This window comes from Tyto alba, unplaced genomic scaffold (assembly GCF_018691265.1).
Source record: "Tyto alba isolate M040663 unplaced genomic scaffold, T.alba_DEE_v4.0 Super-Scaffold_17, whole genome shotgun sequence".
NCBI classification, from domain to species: Eukaryota; Metazoa; Chordata; class Aves; order Strigiformes; family Tytonidae; genus Tyto; species Tyto alba.
The window spans coordinates 18,872,799-18,887,928 of NW_024881279.1; the positions used below are offsets into that span (position 1 = coordinate 18,872,799).

A 15,130-nucleotide genomic window follows, 5' to 3' on the forward strand; every position below is an offset into this window, starting at 1 on the left:
CTTCTTGTGTAGTGCAGAAAACAATCATTCTGAAATCTGAGATGCCAAAGTGAGTTCTTGCTAACAGTCTTCACATGCTGTATGTTCATAGTTTTAATCCCTTTTGAGCACTCACCTCCCATGAAATCTTCCTGACATACTGAAGCTCTTGAAGGTTACCTGGCATTGTGCCGTTTCCTATGCTTAAGGCACTCCCTTTAAGCACCTAAGTTGTTTGTGGTATCATGAAATGCAACTAGCAGTGTGGTCCCCAGATGTCTGCAGATGCTATGCTTTAGCCACTAATCCTTTTGCTTGCTTATAATGACAGTAATAATTTATTGGACAGAAGCATGGGTTTGCTGACATAAACTGTTTTAGCAGTAGGACTGCTTTGGCACTAAATATATGTCTGACCTTGCTTGTAAGAGATAGCTGTCTTGCCTTAGGTTTCTGTTGTACTACATTAGTACGTTAGACTGTTGGGTTTTGCTGTTTTACTGCATACAGATTTTAGCTAGATGGAGACTGCCAACTTGCAGGTGTCAGTGGCTTTGTATCTGACACCATAAATCTAAATTAAAAAGAGTTAATTAACTGTGTCTCACACTGGGTTTAGTAAAGGCAGCGTCAGCTAAAGCCAAGCTGCAGAGGCTTGCTTTTCTACTGAGGCCCAAATATCAGAAAAAAGTGTAAGATACCATTTTTGCAAACTCATCTTTAAATATCACAGGAAAGACTTTTTCAGTAGCAAAGGTTCAAAGAAGGCTAACATCTGTTTTACACTTCTAATGAATTACTAATATTAAAATGCACCATACCCTTCACTGAGGGCTCTGGATTTTTCCAGGTCTTGAATTACATTCAAAAGGACTTTAATCTTCTCCTGGTTCGACTGCAAGGATTCCTCTACAGACTGCAGCCTGCCTTGTAGGGCACAGAGTTCTCCATGTGCCAAATGAATTTTATTTATTTCACTAATCTCTTTGTTGCTTTGTGGTTTTAATTCATTCCTTGGCAGATAAGACTTTATGTGAAATCCTTCTAAACAGCTCTTACATTGGGAAACATCTGACTGGGTAGATTTTTTCTCGATTTCAGTATTACATGACAGAATAGATTTTGATGCATTACTGCTGGTCAGTGACACTGTTGTGTGATCATCATTTGTTAATGTCACACAGCTGGAATCTGTTTTGTGCTCTCCTGCCTGTTGATAGTCTCTGAGGAAACAAGGAGATGAACTGTGATTTGATGAAGGTGAGAATGGAGTAGTTTCCTTACTGCTTGCATCTTTGCTGGCTACAACGGACGCAAAATCACTTTTATCTGCTTCACAAGAGTCAGAATGAGGATTGCATTCAGTGCAGTTAGAATTGCTTAGGCAAGGGTATGCTTTTTCAGAATTAGATGACAACGTGCTGTTCTCATTATTTTCATTGCTATTTGTGACAGTAGAAGAATGCAGTGAATTACTTAAAGTCATGGTTGTGTCTGGTGTATCCATGGAAACATTGCTGTCATGTGGAAAACTCACATGTATGTATTCAGGCACCTGTGTAGAAACAGTTGTCTTCTCCAATACTGAGAAATCATCAGAGTGGATGGATCCATTGCTCTGTGCTTTTGATGGCCTTTGACTTAAGTGAACATCTACATCACTATTCCCAAATCCATCTTCCAAATGATTAGTTATTCTTAAGTAACAGAGATCTGAAGACATGTTTTGTTCAGAAAAATTGCCATTTACTTGGATAGAATTTGCAGGCTCGGCTGGCATTTCTGTTAATGATTTGCTTACTGTCAGCTTTTTCTTTTTAAAAACTGGGAAGTGTTTCCTGAGGCTAGGAGATGTTTGTATGGCAATATTCCGAAGCCCCTTCTGAGCCCTTGGAAAAGATGGAGATTGATGTAGCAAAAAATTGTGATCCCAAAATATTTCTGTTTTTCCTGTTGTGAACGCTATATCTTCGGCAGGATTAGTATCCAGTTCTGTCTTTGCGTTCACACCATCATCCTTGAATCGGACTTGCTGAGATTTGGTCCTGCGGTGGTGTGGCTGCCTTATAAAATCAGCTGAATCCAGACTGTTCCTCTTCAATAGCACGGGGCGCATTTTCATGTTTTGCTGATCCATTGAATCGCAATTTAAAGTTTGTAAGTAACGTGCTTCTTTGCGACCCATTTCATTTGTCATTTGACCTGTATATTAAGATTGTTCCTAAGTTGCAAATGAATACCTTGCTCCTGAAGAAGCTAAGCTTTTCATTCTTCTTGCTGTTATTATGTATACTTTTAACTGACATTCTCTCTCTAGGGATGCTTTTCCGAATTCTATTGCTGATTAGACCAAATACTGAGATAAGGAAATGAAATATCTCATTTAAGGAAAGATTTCTTGTAGGTAGGGAATCCAGAAATCCTTATGTTCAGAAGCTAACATGATTTTCATATTACAAAATTGCAACAGGTCATTATGCTTATAGTTAACTAAATTAAAGTTGAGTCTATGGCTTTTCTGACGGCTCTTATTTGACAGTCAGCTCTCCATTAGTGATGCAGCTTTTTTTTACGAGGGACCAGTCACATATGTTTTATTTGCATGTTGTGTAAACAGCAAGCGTAATAACTTCAGGGGCCATTTTCATTTCTGTTGCATAGTTTTACTGCTGGAATAAATACATTAACACCAAACTGAATTGCTTTCTTCAGAGAGAGTTTTTCTTCTTCAGGCATCTTTTTAATATTGCAAATAAAACTAATTTTCCCAAACAGCTAAGCAAAATGTAGCCACTTTTGACTGGGCAAAAAGACAGCATCCAGTGGGTTTCGGTGAGAAAAGTTACTGATGTGTACTTGTTACTTCAGTTCATGTAAGTACAAGGCCAATCATATCCAAGGGACTGTTTCATTTGGGGAGGTTCTGTAAATACTTTGGCATCAGAAGAGTGCTCCAGACTGAATAACCAGCAAATGTAGAATGACAGGAAATGTTTCCTGAAAGTAAAAAGACAACAGTTGTACATGAACAAAATGCCAAACACTGTAATTTTCTTCTGCAGTCTACTAACAACTTCTTATCTCCTGTGATTTTGTAACTTTGACAGTGAAATATTTGTGCAGAAACTGACAGATGTTTTATAATTTTCAAGTGCCTAAGCTTTTCTTAACATGAAATACAAACCACCAAAAATGGATAGAAAATATTAAGAGTAGTTTTCTCTTTGTGATCAGTACTTGTGCAGGCCTGCACATCTGGTTCCAAATATAGGTCTTAAAACTTAAATCTTCAGATTTGAAAATGGTTATTAAATCTTGTTATGGATGAAATATCAAAAAACTGAACTATACAAATAGGAGTTCTTAACTTGGAGGCAAGTTGAGGTTTGAACAAAACTCAGAATTTTAATTTTTTTTTTTTTTTTTTTAGAGTTGCTCATTTCAAAGTGTTCAGAGTACAACTCTTGGTCAAGGAAAAAGAAGCTTGTTTTTAAATGTGATTAATACAAATGGAACCTTTTCTGAGGATATGAAATCTTTCCCATGCAGTATCAATTATTTGGGAATCAGGACTGAAATTGGCTGCACATACGTGTAAAGTGTTCAACTCAGTTTGCATGCAGGAGACTAGCCTGTAAAGCTGTGGTTTGTTACATTAATCCAGAGCTCATCATGAGAAAACAAACATTAATCATTTTGAGTGACCACTGAAACTTCAATTTCTGAAAAACAGTTAGGACAATAATGTAGCCATAGCAATCATGTATTGCACTGGGAAGACTGGAGAAAAGTAAGATAACACTTGATTATGGAGCCAGCTGTTACCAAATTTTACCTGCTAGTATCTAAGTCTTTTTCAAGTGTAATATAACCACCAATCTTTTTTTGTACTCCCAGAAGAAACTCTTTGTCCCATTTGTCAATTCTGGCACTTCATTTATGTTTCTCACAGAGACATTTTATTCATAGGTTAAGGTCTAATGAGCATTGACAGCTTTCAAGTTCTCTTCACTTATTCTATAAAAATGCTACTATTAGTGAAGTTTTATGTGCTAATGAATTGTCCCTCCAAATGCAGATTATGGATGCATCCCCTGCACTGAGTGCCAGAATGGGTAGTTCCTAAACTTGTGCTCAAGTGCACACATGGCTGGTTCCTTTAAGCTAGGCAGTCCCCCCCGGCTGTTTAATGGTATGTTTTACTGGCGGAAGGCTTGTGTGGTGTACTGTTTCCTCTCTCCTGGTATGAGCCCATGTGCTAGAACGTGTTGACCAGTGGCACGACAGGGTATGGGAAAGACATGGAACAACGCGTTGCTAATGACTGTGTGATGTATTAGAGCTGCAGCAAGAAAATATAAAGGTAGTAAAAGTGAAAACTGTCTTGTACTTCACCAGTGTGAGCAGACAGCTTCACGTATGATGGATGAGCAATCACATAGACCAAGACTAATCTTGATGCTTCCATATTCTTATGTCAAAATGTAAGTTACTTTGCTATAATTTTGTTGGCAACCCTTCTGTTACAAGTTGAGATTCTGTTATGGCTTCATGAGATAGGACATACAGGTGAGTGTATGCCATATATAATTTCTTCAAATTATGTACATTTAACTTCTGTGCATTTTAGCCAGGACTTCTCACTCCAGATTTCTACACTGTTAAGGATGGTTTTGCTGTTTCTTACCTAAATAATCTGTGTGATAGACTTCCTCACAAATGTGAATTCTTCTACCTAAGTCTTTCCAGAATAGTTTGAGCCAAAATTCAGTATGTGCAATGAGTAGTGCTGAGCTCATAGCAGATTTTAAATCCTGAATTTTTAAATTCATGAGATGTATCTCTATGTAAAACATATTATCTGTTTTTTTTCACTAAATTATGCTAAATCTGAAACTAGCTGCTGGAATAGAATTGGGGGTAAGAGGAGGAATTTATGAAAAAGATGGGAAATATTCCATGGAATTTTTAATAATCCAACGTAGTTTGCTTTTAGGATTACAGTGATTGTTAGGACTGGGGCTAAATTCCCAGCATAGTGTTAATTTGCTGTTAATCCTGTTCCCTGTTAATTCACTAGTGGTTTCATTACTTTCATTATCTTCGTGCAATGCTTAAATAAAAGCTATGCTAACTTTACCATATTTAATTTACAAGAACTGATGAGGTGGGTGCAGTGAGAAAGATCTTGTTAGACAGAACATAGCAAACTGTTATGTAGCCTCATGTAACATTTAGGAAATGTAATATAATTTAAGCAAAGTAATAATGTGATATTACTGTATTATTAAGTTTCAGAAGAAAATGTGTGTTGGATGATTTCACTGCAGAAAGAAATGTTGCGTAAGATATCAAGGAAATAAGTATGTACATTAATACCAAATCTCACTTCCATGATATGCTAGCATTAAGTCACTTAAATCACTGGAAACAAATATACACAATAAACAAGTTAAACAGTTTCTCCAAATAAAGTTCCGGTGTCAAGCTCTGAATTCTCATATCATCCACTAATTACTGGAGGCTTTTTACCATTTTGTTTGAGAATTTATCCAAATATTGTTGTAGCATTTTCTACTTCCCATCACAGCTGCTGTGCTCTAGGCAGATGGACTACTTGAAAAGTTATACTTGCCCAATTAAATTCAGAAAGAAGCTTTAGTAATCTAATCCTTTGTGTTTTAAATACTTAAAAGCTTTCTACTTTGGCTGTTGAGGTAAGTGAGCTAGATTCTATCATTCTTAATTTGCAAATTGATACATTAATTCTGTGTAATTTTTAGCTACCTTGGCATCCACTAGTTTGGGGTTCATGTGAATTACTGTAGTGAAAGTTTTGATGCTGTCACTTCTATTAAAGCTACTCATCATTCCGGAGGATGCCTTGTGCCTTGGTTGTTTTGCTTAATTAGCACTTTGGATTCATTCCAATCTCTTTATTCACCAGTGGTTGAAGCAAGTGGCCTACTAGGTGCTTGACAGTTAATGTTGTTTTTAAATGGTGCATATTTCATGGTCCTCTCTTCAGTGTTTTGAATATAGGAATCTGATTGATGTATGTAATTGCATTTTTTTTTCCTTTTATGCTTGGCTTATACTGGTAAAGCAAAGCGTGGTATTTAAAGTCCCTACATGCTTTGCACACATAATTCTTAATAGTTACTCTGCAGTGTAAGTTTATTCTAGCTCCAGTGTAACTGTATTCCAGGGTATAATACATGAATTGCCTGCAGAAGACTTAAGGTGCAAAGTCTGCCACTTCAAACAGCATTGGAACTGGTTTCCCAGCCTCGAGATGGTGATTCTGAGTTCTTAAAAATGCACACACACTTTAGTTAGCCAGCCAAGCAGAAGAAATTTGACCACAAGAGATAGTTACATTTTTTTTTTTATAATTATTCTTCCATCCTTCCTGCCTCTGTCTTCCTCATTTCTTGAAGAGTGTCAAACACATTTTTTGATTCCTATTTCAGTTTAATGACTGAAGCTGTTGGTAGAAGAGTGCAGCTGGTGAGGATAAGTGAAGAATATGGGAAACTGTATGAAGTGAAAAAGCATGTAGCAAAGAGCAATGGGGATTTTGGAAGAGTGCAGATGTGTGAGTGTGGTGGCTCTGGTGGTTTTCTGCAGTTTGTGGAAGAAGTTAAATATCTGACACGGTTTTCTAACTAATTCAGTTGTAGTTTGACACCTTAATTTTCCATTTTATTAGTTTGGTCAAAAAAAAAAAAATACAGTGCTTTTCCCTGTAGTTGAAAGTGACACATTTGTAGTACTTTACTTTTCTTTTATGAATGTGTTAAAGCCGGTATTCCTTGAAAAGCAAGTTTGGATAAACCCTCTTCAATAAAGTCACTAGGCCAAAAGCACTTTGTGAGGGCTTTCAACAGGAAGATGAGTGTTATTTTCCCTGTTGTTCTTTTGAGCATCAGCCCTTGAAACTTTCTGATTTACTCTAATTTTTTGCCACTTCCAGATGATTTATCTACCAAAGATTAAACAGCAGATGAATTCAGACAGTACAGATGCAATGATAGCTGACAGAGCTGTAATAAATGAAAGATAATCTATTCAGACTGAGTAGTTTTAAGTAGTCTGATTTGTGTTTTAGCCTGCATAATATAGATTTTCTATTATATGCTGCTAGATGGACATTTTCATTTTAAAGAGTCATCTTGATTTATTTCATTATGGTTTGTGTTTGATAATAAGCTGTTTCCTAGGTGGGAGAGTCACGATCCTCAGTTTCTCAGAAATTTGTGCGACTGCCACTTCCCATTGATGTTGATATTCCTGAACTGTTGGTGGGACAAGAGACTGTGTGTGTTGCGGCCATTCTGATCTGTGTGCTTTTTAATGGCTGGATGACAGACTACACACTGCAGAGACTCATTCCATATGCAGGCTCATCCGTGCCTTTTAAAAAGAAAAATCAGCGTCTGAAACGAAACTTTCTTGACTAACCAGTTATGGAATCATGCTGTAAGTGTGTTGGTTTGGATGTGAGTTGTCTTCATGTTCATTTTCTATCTCTGTCAGGAACTTTGTCAATAGATGCTGGCAAAGCTGTTTAATTTAGCCATATCTCTACTTTTTATCCAACTTCTGTTGACTTCCTCAGAATAATGAGAGATGTAAAGGATAAGTTTAGATATGCTTCTGAAATCCCTGCAGACTCAAGTGAAATATATATCACCAGATAGCATGAAGAGCTAGCAATGCATTTAAAACCATTGGAATTTTGTGATGATAAAAATTCTCTCTGTTCTCCTTCTCCTGCCCTTCTGTGATGATAATACAGCCTTAGCTGAACTGCATCGAGTTCCCCTTGTCCCCAAGCCTAAATGTAAACAATAATATGAAGTTTACTGTTTTCCCTCCGTCCACAGACCTGAGTTAAGTTTAGATGCTTTGCCTTCTTTCTTCTTTTCAGTGCAGCACAAATTTTTAAGCATGCATGTTGGCAAAAATATTATGAGACAGATTGCTACATCTTTTTCTTTTGAGATGTAAAACTTAAAGCTGGGATGAAGAATACTCTAATGAATGTGGAAGCAATCTTTAAAATCTAAAAGTGTAAAGCAATTTAATAATTCAGTGGTTCTGTAACTGTCAAAATTCTTAATACTATCCACTTTCTTCTTTGTTCAGTATTCTCTCAAAGGTAATCTCTAAAGCAACAATCACAGTAAGTCATTATAGGATGGATTATAATGAACATCTTACGTTTTTATAACCCGAGAAACCTCTCTGAGGTTTACAGTCGTATTTTCTGCAAAGTTCTAAATTCATTAAGGCCAGAAAGGAATTCATCACAGTCACATGTGTGTGAATGGGTTTTAATAGTTTCATCTTTAATTTAAGGTAACTTTCATGTTTATACCAGGCTCTTATATAGTAGCATCAGGTTTTGCGGGGATTTTGAGAGTCTGGAGTAGGATGATAATAGAATACCATTGTATAAGCCACTTGTAGCATTATCTTGAGTGAGTAAATTTAAAGATAGAATTAATAAGGCTCATATTTCACTGAAAAATTCTTACCCTTTTGCATCATAAAAGCATTCCTGTGTTCTTCTCATCCTAAAATGTCTACTGAGTATTTCTGAAACATTATTAATTTTCATTATTGAATTAATCAGTGGTAGATTTTTTAAAACATGCAGTTTTTACTGGTTGTCAAAAGAGTTTGTGAGAAAGTACAGACAAAAACATATCCCACTTCACAGTTACCTGATGTACCAGTTATATTTTCTAGGACACAAACATAATTAGTAGTTGAATTATTTTAATAGTCATTAATAGTAACAAACTGAAGTTTGGACCCCAAATTTTTATTGGAGTCTGCAAAGGACTGTCTTGAAAATCCCACAGATGTCTCATTTCTTTTCTCTTTCAAGTTTTCTTTTATTATTTTATTCATTGTCATGTTACTGAAGTACAGCTGTTTCAACTGTATGCTTCATTTTGTTTCTTGGATTTAACTGTTACAATTGACTTGCGTAGTACTTGCCCCACTAATAATGTTCTGAGAAGAGATTGTGAGAGTCCTCAAAGTAATTCTTTTAGATTGTTTTATTTCACTATTTACATCTGTGCTGCCAAATATCCTCTACATTATTGGCCCACATTTTGGCACAGTCTTAGTCCTCTATTTCCATCTGTGCACTCTGGTTTTATGCCTAGCATCTGGGCAAAGAGGTACCTGTGGTGAGCTTCCACTGGATCATTGAGGGTCCAGTCAAGCACTACAGATGCAGCCCCAGATTTCTGCTGATTCAACTTCATTTCTCCCTGGTTGGGACAGATGGACTGATAGAAAAAACCTTTCTTGTCAGGAGGTATCTTATTAACATAAGTAGAAACTGGGTGAGTTTCTTGGAGCTTTTTAAAAAAAACATAAAGGAAGTGTGAGAAGGAATAAAAGGAAAAGTCAGAGAGAACTTTTTTGTCTTCGTTTTGTTTTTCTCTACATGATAGCTTTACTTTTTAAAAACCTTGCATAAAAAGGCAGTACGTGTGCCTTTACAGGAAAAATAGTGTATGCTCCCAAACCCTGCAAAATCCAGCCAAGTACACCTTTATTTTCCTTGATGTGGCCTCTTTAATTATAGCGTGAAGTTTAATGTTTCTGTAGTGATTTTACTCACAATACCTCAGCTAATTTAATCTTTAAAAAGGTGGGTATATTTATCCAGTTAAAGCTTCAGGCTGAATTTCAAAATGGTAAAATTCTAAAATGGCAGGTTTTTAATGTTTGGATGATTTACGGTATCTTTCTGACAGCTTAGTTAAACACTCCAAATTATATCACCTTTTCCTTGTGTTTTGAATATACACTATAAGCAGTATCCATTGAACAGTCACCAGCTTTATGCATTAATGTTAACATGAAACACGATGGTCTAATTATTTTCCAAACATGACTTTTCTTCAACTGGCAAATGTCCAAAACTTGTTGAGGATGTCAGAGACCCAGATAACACTCAATTCTTCCTTTTATGAAGATAACATTCAGAGGCAGCACAAGGCAATCACAGGTATTTGTTGCTAGGAAAAAACATAGAGCAAGGGCAGTCTGTCATGCAGTGAGTGGTTTGGTATGCAAATCTCAATGATTTCACCAAATTTTCTTCCAGAATCTCATTGGCACTGAAACAGAAAGGTTTTCTCTTTTGAAAAAACCCTTTAAGTAAGACTACAAGGAAGAAGTTTTGGCAAACAGATTTTAGACAGTGTTTCTTTCAGAAGAAAATAGCTGGAAATGCACTGAAAGCTATAGATGAACTGCAAGGGGGCTTCTGAAGGAAATATTTTCATATTAAAATGCATGAAAGATGCAGAGACTATGAAGTAAAAATAATCCCCCTAAAGTGCAAATTTGCATCTTACTGTGATACACAGGAAAAAGCTTGCAGAGAAACGGAAAGATGAAGCTGCTGAGAGATTTTTAAATGGCCTCTGTGTACAGGGGCTGATCATTGATCAGAACAAGAAGTCATTGCTTTGGGTCCCACAGAATAAAGGGAAAATATATTTATGAAGGTAAATATGTTTGTTATAATAATACATATACTAATTTGTGTAGCATAGTTTTGCATCTGGAGTTTCTCCGATGCACAGATTGTCTTGTGTAGCAGTGTTCTATTATTTATTTTCGCTGGCCAGCACACAGAATATCCTGTTCAGATTTTGTGTACTGCCACAGAAGAGTTCTGTGTATGTTCCTGCATGTGCTCAAACGTTCCCTACTGGTTTTGGTAATTGTGAATGAACCTTGCTTGAGCACTGAAGAAAGGAGGACCTAAGAAGGCATCATGAACTTCTCAACAAATCCTGTTAGCAGGTTTTTTGAACAACCTCAGGGGATCAACGTGACTGTAGAGGAAGATCTAGCAGATGAGTAATACAGGGTAGGATGTAAGCTTCTGACTTCAGAAAGGGAATATTTCAGTGATAGAAGACATTATAGTGTTTTATTGCTGATGAATATTACAGCAAGGTTTGAAAATTACTTTCAAGTTGATGAGACTGGGTAGAGAAGATGCTGTGACATTTACTGCCACTTGAAAAAGTGTCTTAGCTAGGCAAGTTTCAGGAATGAAAACTGAGTGTGGTTTGGCTATACTTGGGAGATAATGCAATGCCATTGTGCATGAAGTGCTGAAGATAAACGGAAAGGTAAAACCATGGTGATTTTATTTCTGAATATAATTTTCAGAACTATGGTACTTGAGTTTCCTTTATCCTTCTCTACTAAAAATAAAAGTTCAACACCTCCTTTGAAGAGATGATATATTCCATTGGCTGTTTCACAACAAAAGGCTTCATGGATCAGAAAATGTTTCTATCTCAATATTTCTTTGGAGCATATATTGGAATTTGTTAACACAAGGTTTACTGTCAGGAGATAAGATACAACACATACTTTCCTGTTAAGTGAATAAGTTCAGTCACATACAGTACACAAGTTGGCTTCCCCCCCGCCCCACCGTGTTAGTTTGCAAAGACAAGTGTACTTGAAACCGAGATATTTCTCTTGGAGAAATGCTTCAGTGCCTACAGGGAGATGGAAGTTATCCAATGTGACAGGTTGATGAGCTGGAAAATGTCGAAATAGCTGGCTCATAACAAAATTTCAGTGCTCTTTCTCATATAAATCTGATATTCTACTATTTTCCTTGTAGTTGAAAAATTACTGAAAAGTACTTGATGTTTATGTAAAAGTATGCATACGTATTACACCTCAGATTACTGTAAATTTATATCCAGGCTTCAGAAAATCTTAACATATCTATATCTAAATGTAGATATAGTTACATAGGTAGCCTTTGCATAGGCAGATATTCACATCTCTCGGTGTGTGTGAGAGCATGCTGCTTTGTGGGCCTTAGCAGTTTCATTACAGATGTATTAGGTCATGAAACTTAACTTTTGAACTTTTTCTTTGGTTGTCTAGTTATAACAACTATGCCTGTTTTAACAACCAAACTTAATATTTTTATTGAGTAGCAAACTTAAAAGCTACATTTACATGGCTCGTAGTGACAGTTTGCCACTCCCCACCACCTTTTTTCTGTCTTTGTTGAGAAGACTGCTATAGGAAATGTACACTATGTATTTAGTATGTGGGTTTGGGCACCTTTCTTCTGCTATCACCCACCTTACCTGACACTTTGGAGCTCTGGCTTTTCTAGACATGTCAGCTGCTCATATATAAAAAAAGATTCTTCATATATCTGGGGGAGACGGGGTGGGGGAAGGGGGTGTTTCTTTATATTTTTTTTCTTCCTGCCAGTCCCGTATCCTCCTTGATATTTCAGTCCTATTTCACAAAGTACGTTGTTTTTTCCAGTAGAGTATCAATATTAATAACTAAAAGTAGCAACATCTGTTGTTCTCACGTGTTTATTGTTTTGAGTAAGAAAGCCCAAAAAATCCAACTTCAGCACAGGTAAGGAAAAAGATCAAAAGTGTTGTTTTCCTCCCTTGCAATTCCGGAAGGTTAACCTTCATAATGTATGTACTGAATTTCTTCTTTCTTTACAGTGTTTACCACTTCTATTTCTCTGATCATAGGCAGTCTGCATCTTCTCTAGACAGAAGATGAAGAGGCCAAAAATATCTGAAGTCTCTCATGGTGATTTCTGTAACATAATCCCTTCCCATCATCCCACAGGATCTTGTCTGTTATCCTCAGAATAAAAATTGATGGACTTTGTTGGTATGGCACAGAAGTAATTTCATTACAGAATTCACTTTTCAGTTCTTGGCTCACAATAATATTTTCAGGAACTTTTTCAATATGGGAGTTTTGTGATGCACAGATCTATAGTATTCTTTACATTCATCTGTGGCTGTAACATGCAGTGATAACTCTCACTTTTTAACATGCATCACAGTAGTTAAGTACGTATCCAGTTGAAGCCACCGTCTGCATAGAGAGGGGTAAACAGTGCCAGACTGTGGCTGTGAAATACTTCCATTTGTTTTAACTTTTGCAACGTATTACACAAATTTGAATTCCATTCCATTGCATACACAGAAGAGATACCTTTAGTTTCAGTCATACTGATTCAGAGAAATAGAAACTGTTTATTTCCTTACTGGAATTAATTTATCTTCCTGTAAGTTAAGCTCCTTTTACAAAAAAGAAACATAAGTTGTCCCTAGAACTTCATACATTGAACATGATCCTTCTGTCTTCATTTGCGAGCTGCAGAACTCATGTGCATGCTCCTCTCGACCTGAAATTCGAACACTAGCAAAATGATTTTGCATGCATTGTTAAGTTTCAGTCATTAATGAAAGCTTGTGGGGATGTGTGCCCTTGCAATAGTAATAGTCAATAGTAATGAAATTCAAAATAAGTTAACACCTCAGTGCAGTTTCATTATCAAGAGTGGTTCATATACTGCCTGTGACTCTAGAGTGATTAGATGGGGATGTGTGCCCTTGAGAAAGATAGCCATGCAGTGTGCAGGAAGACTTCAGGTTTGTAACAGGGAAAGTTTTGCCATGTTCTCTAACAGTGTTCTCAAGTTCTACAAAACACTACTTCTTTCATTGATGTGCTTCTGGATTTTGAAAACATAATAATAAAATTCATATATCTTCCTACAGTAACATACAGTTAGGAACGACTAGTAACATAACACCATCTGCCCCAAGTCCTGTAATTTTACTTTGTGCGTATTTATGAATAATTGCTGGTCAATACGTCGCTTGTTTATTGAAGACAATTTTGCTTTTTTAAATAGGCTGTTTACTACAGCTGTGTGCTCTAGGTGGGAATATAGGAATCTTTGATCAAGTCCTAATACTAGACACCGTGATTCCATTTAAATTATGTGCACCACTGCATTAACAGTGCAATTTAAGCCTGGGTGAGAGGTAAGGCATTATTTCTTCCTGCAGAGCTCCCAGCTGACCTGAAAGTATGATTTATAGGTCAGAACTGGCTCTCAGTGAACCTGTTGAGAATATGATTATAACGGCTGTGATCGGTTATCTTCTGTCCAGGAAGAAGGCCCAGAGATTACTAGTGGCAAGGAGAGGGATCCAGCATTAGGCCTGTAAGGACAACTGGGGGAAAAGAAATGTTGTCTTTGTTCCATGACTCTGCTATTTGCACATCCATTTTAGTAAGGAAGACTAAGTGTAACTAGACTGAACATTGTTATTCAAACAAGAGTATTATGTCTTCTGTGTATAGGATAATGTACTTTAATTTTCCAGATAGATTTGTTCTGAATTCCTCAAGTAAGAAGTTACTGTATTAGGTGTTTTTAAAACTGTAGCTATATTTTCTTTGCATGTCTTAGTACCTGATGGAGGGTTTTTTGCTGTTCCTGTCCAGTTGGAGGGTGTGTGATATATTCTTCGTATTAGAGTTGTTGAGTGAATAGGAGAGGAAGACTATGGAGGTAATACTGCTTTTGTACATTAAGAGCTGTTTCATTTTTGAGCTACAGATTTGTGGCATGTGTCTAAGAGATGTGAATTCCAGGAAAAAAGACTATTTCTATCCTAAACGATTTAAACACAGAATAAAGCACTTGCTAAAGACTGACTTCTACACTTGAGTTGTTTCCATTATTACAGTATTGATTTACTTTTGAAAAATAATTTTTAATGTACTTGATCCAGCCCCTTTGCTTTCAGTTGGTTTCTGTGTTTTTTCAATTAATTTATAACTTCAGAGCACAAAGAATGACACAGCAAATCTGAGTCCAAAAATATTTAGCAGTCTGCTGTGCAGCAGCTGTATGTAATGCCTTGTAAGCATTGTGTTTTCAGTTGTGATGCTTCAGGATCTCCATAACTTAATATTTTTTTTTTGTCACTTCAGTATGTGGGAGTACTCAGTAAATGTAAGGAGTCTTCTGTTACTCTCACTAATATCACAAACCGTCTGGATATATTAGAAGACGGTGAGAGAAGAAACCATGTCAGGTTCTTGCTGAAATACATTCTCCCGTGACTTCTGCATTTCCTATGGAAATACTGAAACCTGTGTGGAAAGATTGTGCCAGATCTCATCAAGCTAGCAGGGCTGGAGTTTAAAATTTGCATCTTGAGGCTCTCTTAACTGTATTCTTTCAGGCCAGTGAGTGACATCAGAAATGCAAGTGGCAGTATATTTTGTCCTC

General features: G+C 36.6%; 2 protein-coding genes across 3 annotated transcripts in view; one reads left to right on the forward strand and one right to left on the reverse strand.

Moving 5' to 3' along the window:
* Positions 1 to 15,130, forward strand: part of DOCK2 (dedicator of cytokinesis 2) — a 193,714-nt gene that overhangs the window by 88,449 nt on the left and 90,135 nt on the right. The gene's annotated exons all lie outside the window — the stretch shown is intronic.
* Positions 1 to 15,130, reverse strand: part of INSYN2B (inhibitory synaptic factor family member 2B) — a 37,597-nt gene that overhangs the window by 8,150 nt on the left and 14,317 nt on the right. Inside the window, exon 2 of the mRNA XM_009969781.3 lies at positions 801 to 2,976. Within this exon, the coding sequence (XP_009968083.2) occupies positions 801 to 2,176 (1,376 nt within the window). The 5' untranslated portion in view covers positions 2,177 to 2,976. The remainder of the gene's footprint in view (positions 1 to 800; positions 2,977 to 15,130) is intronic.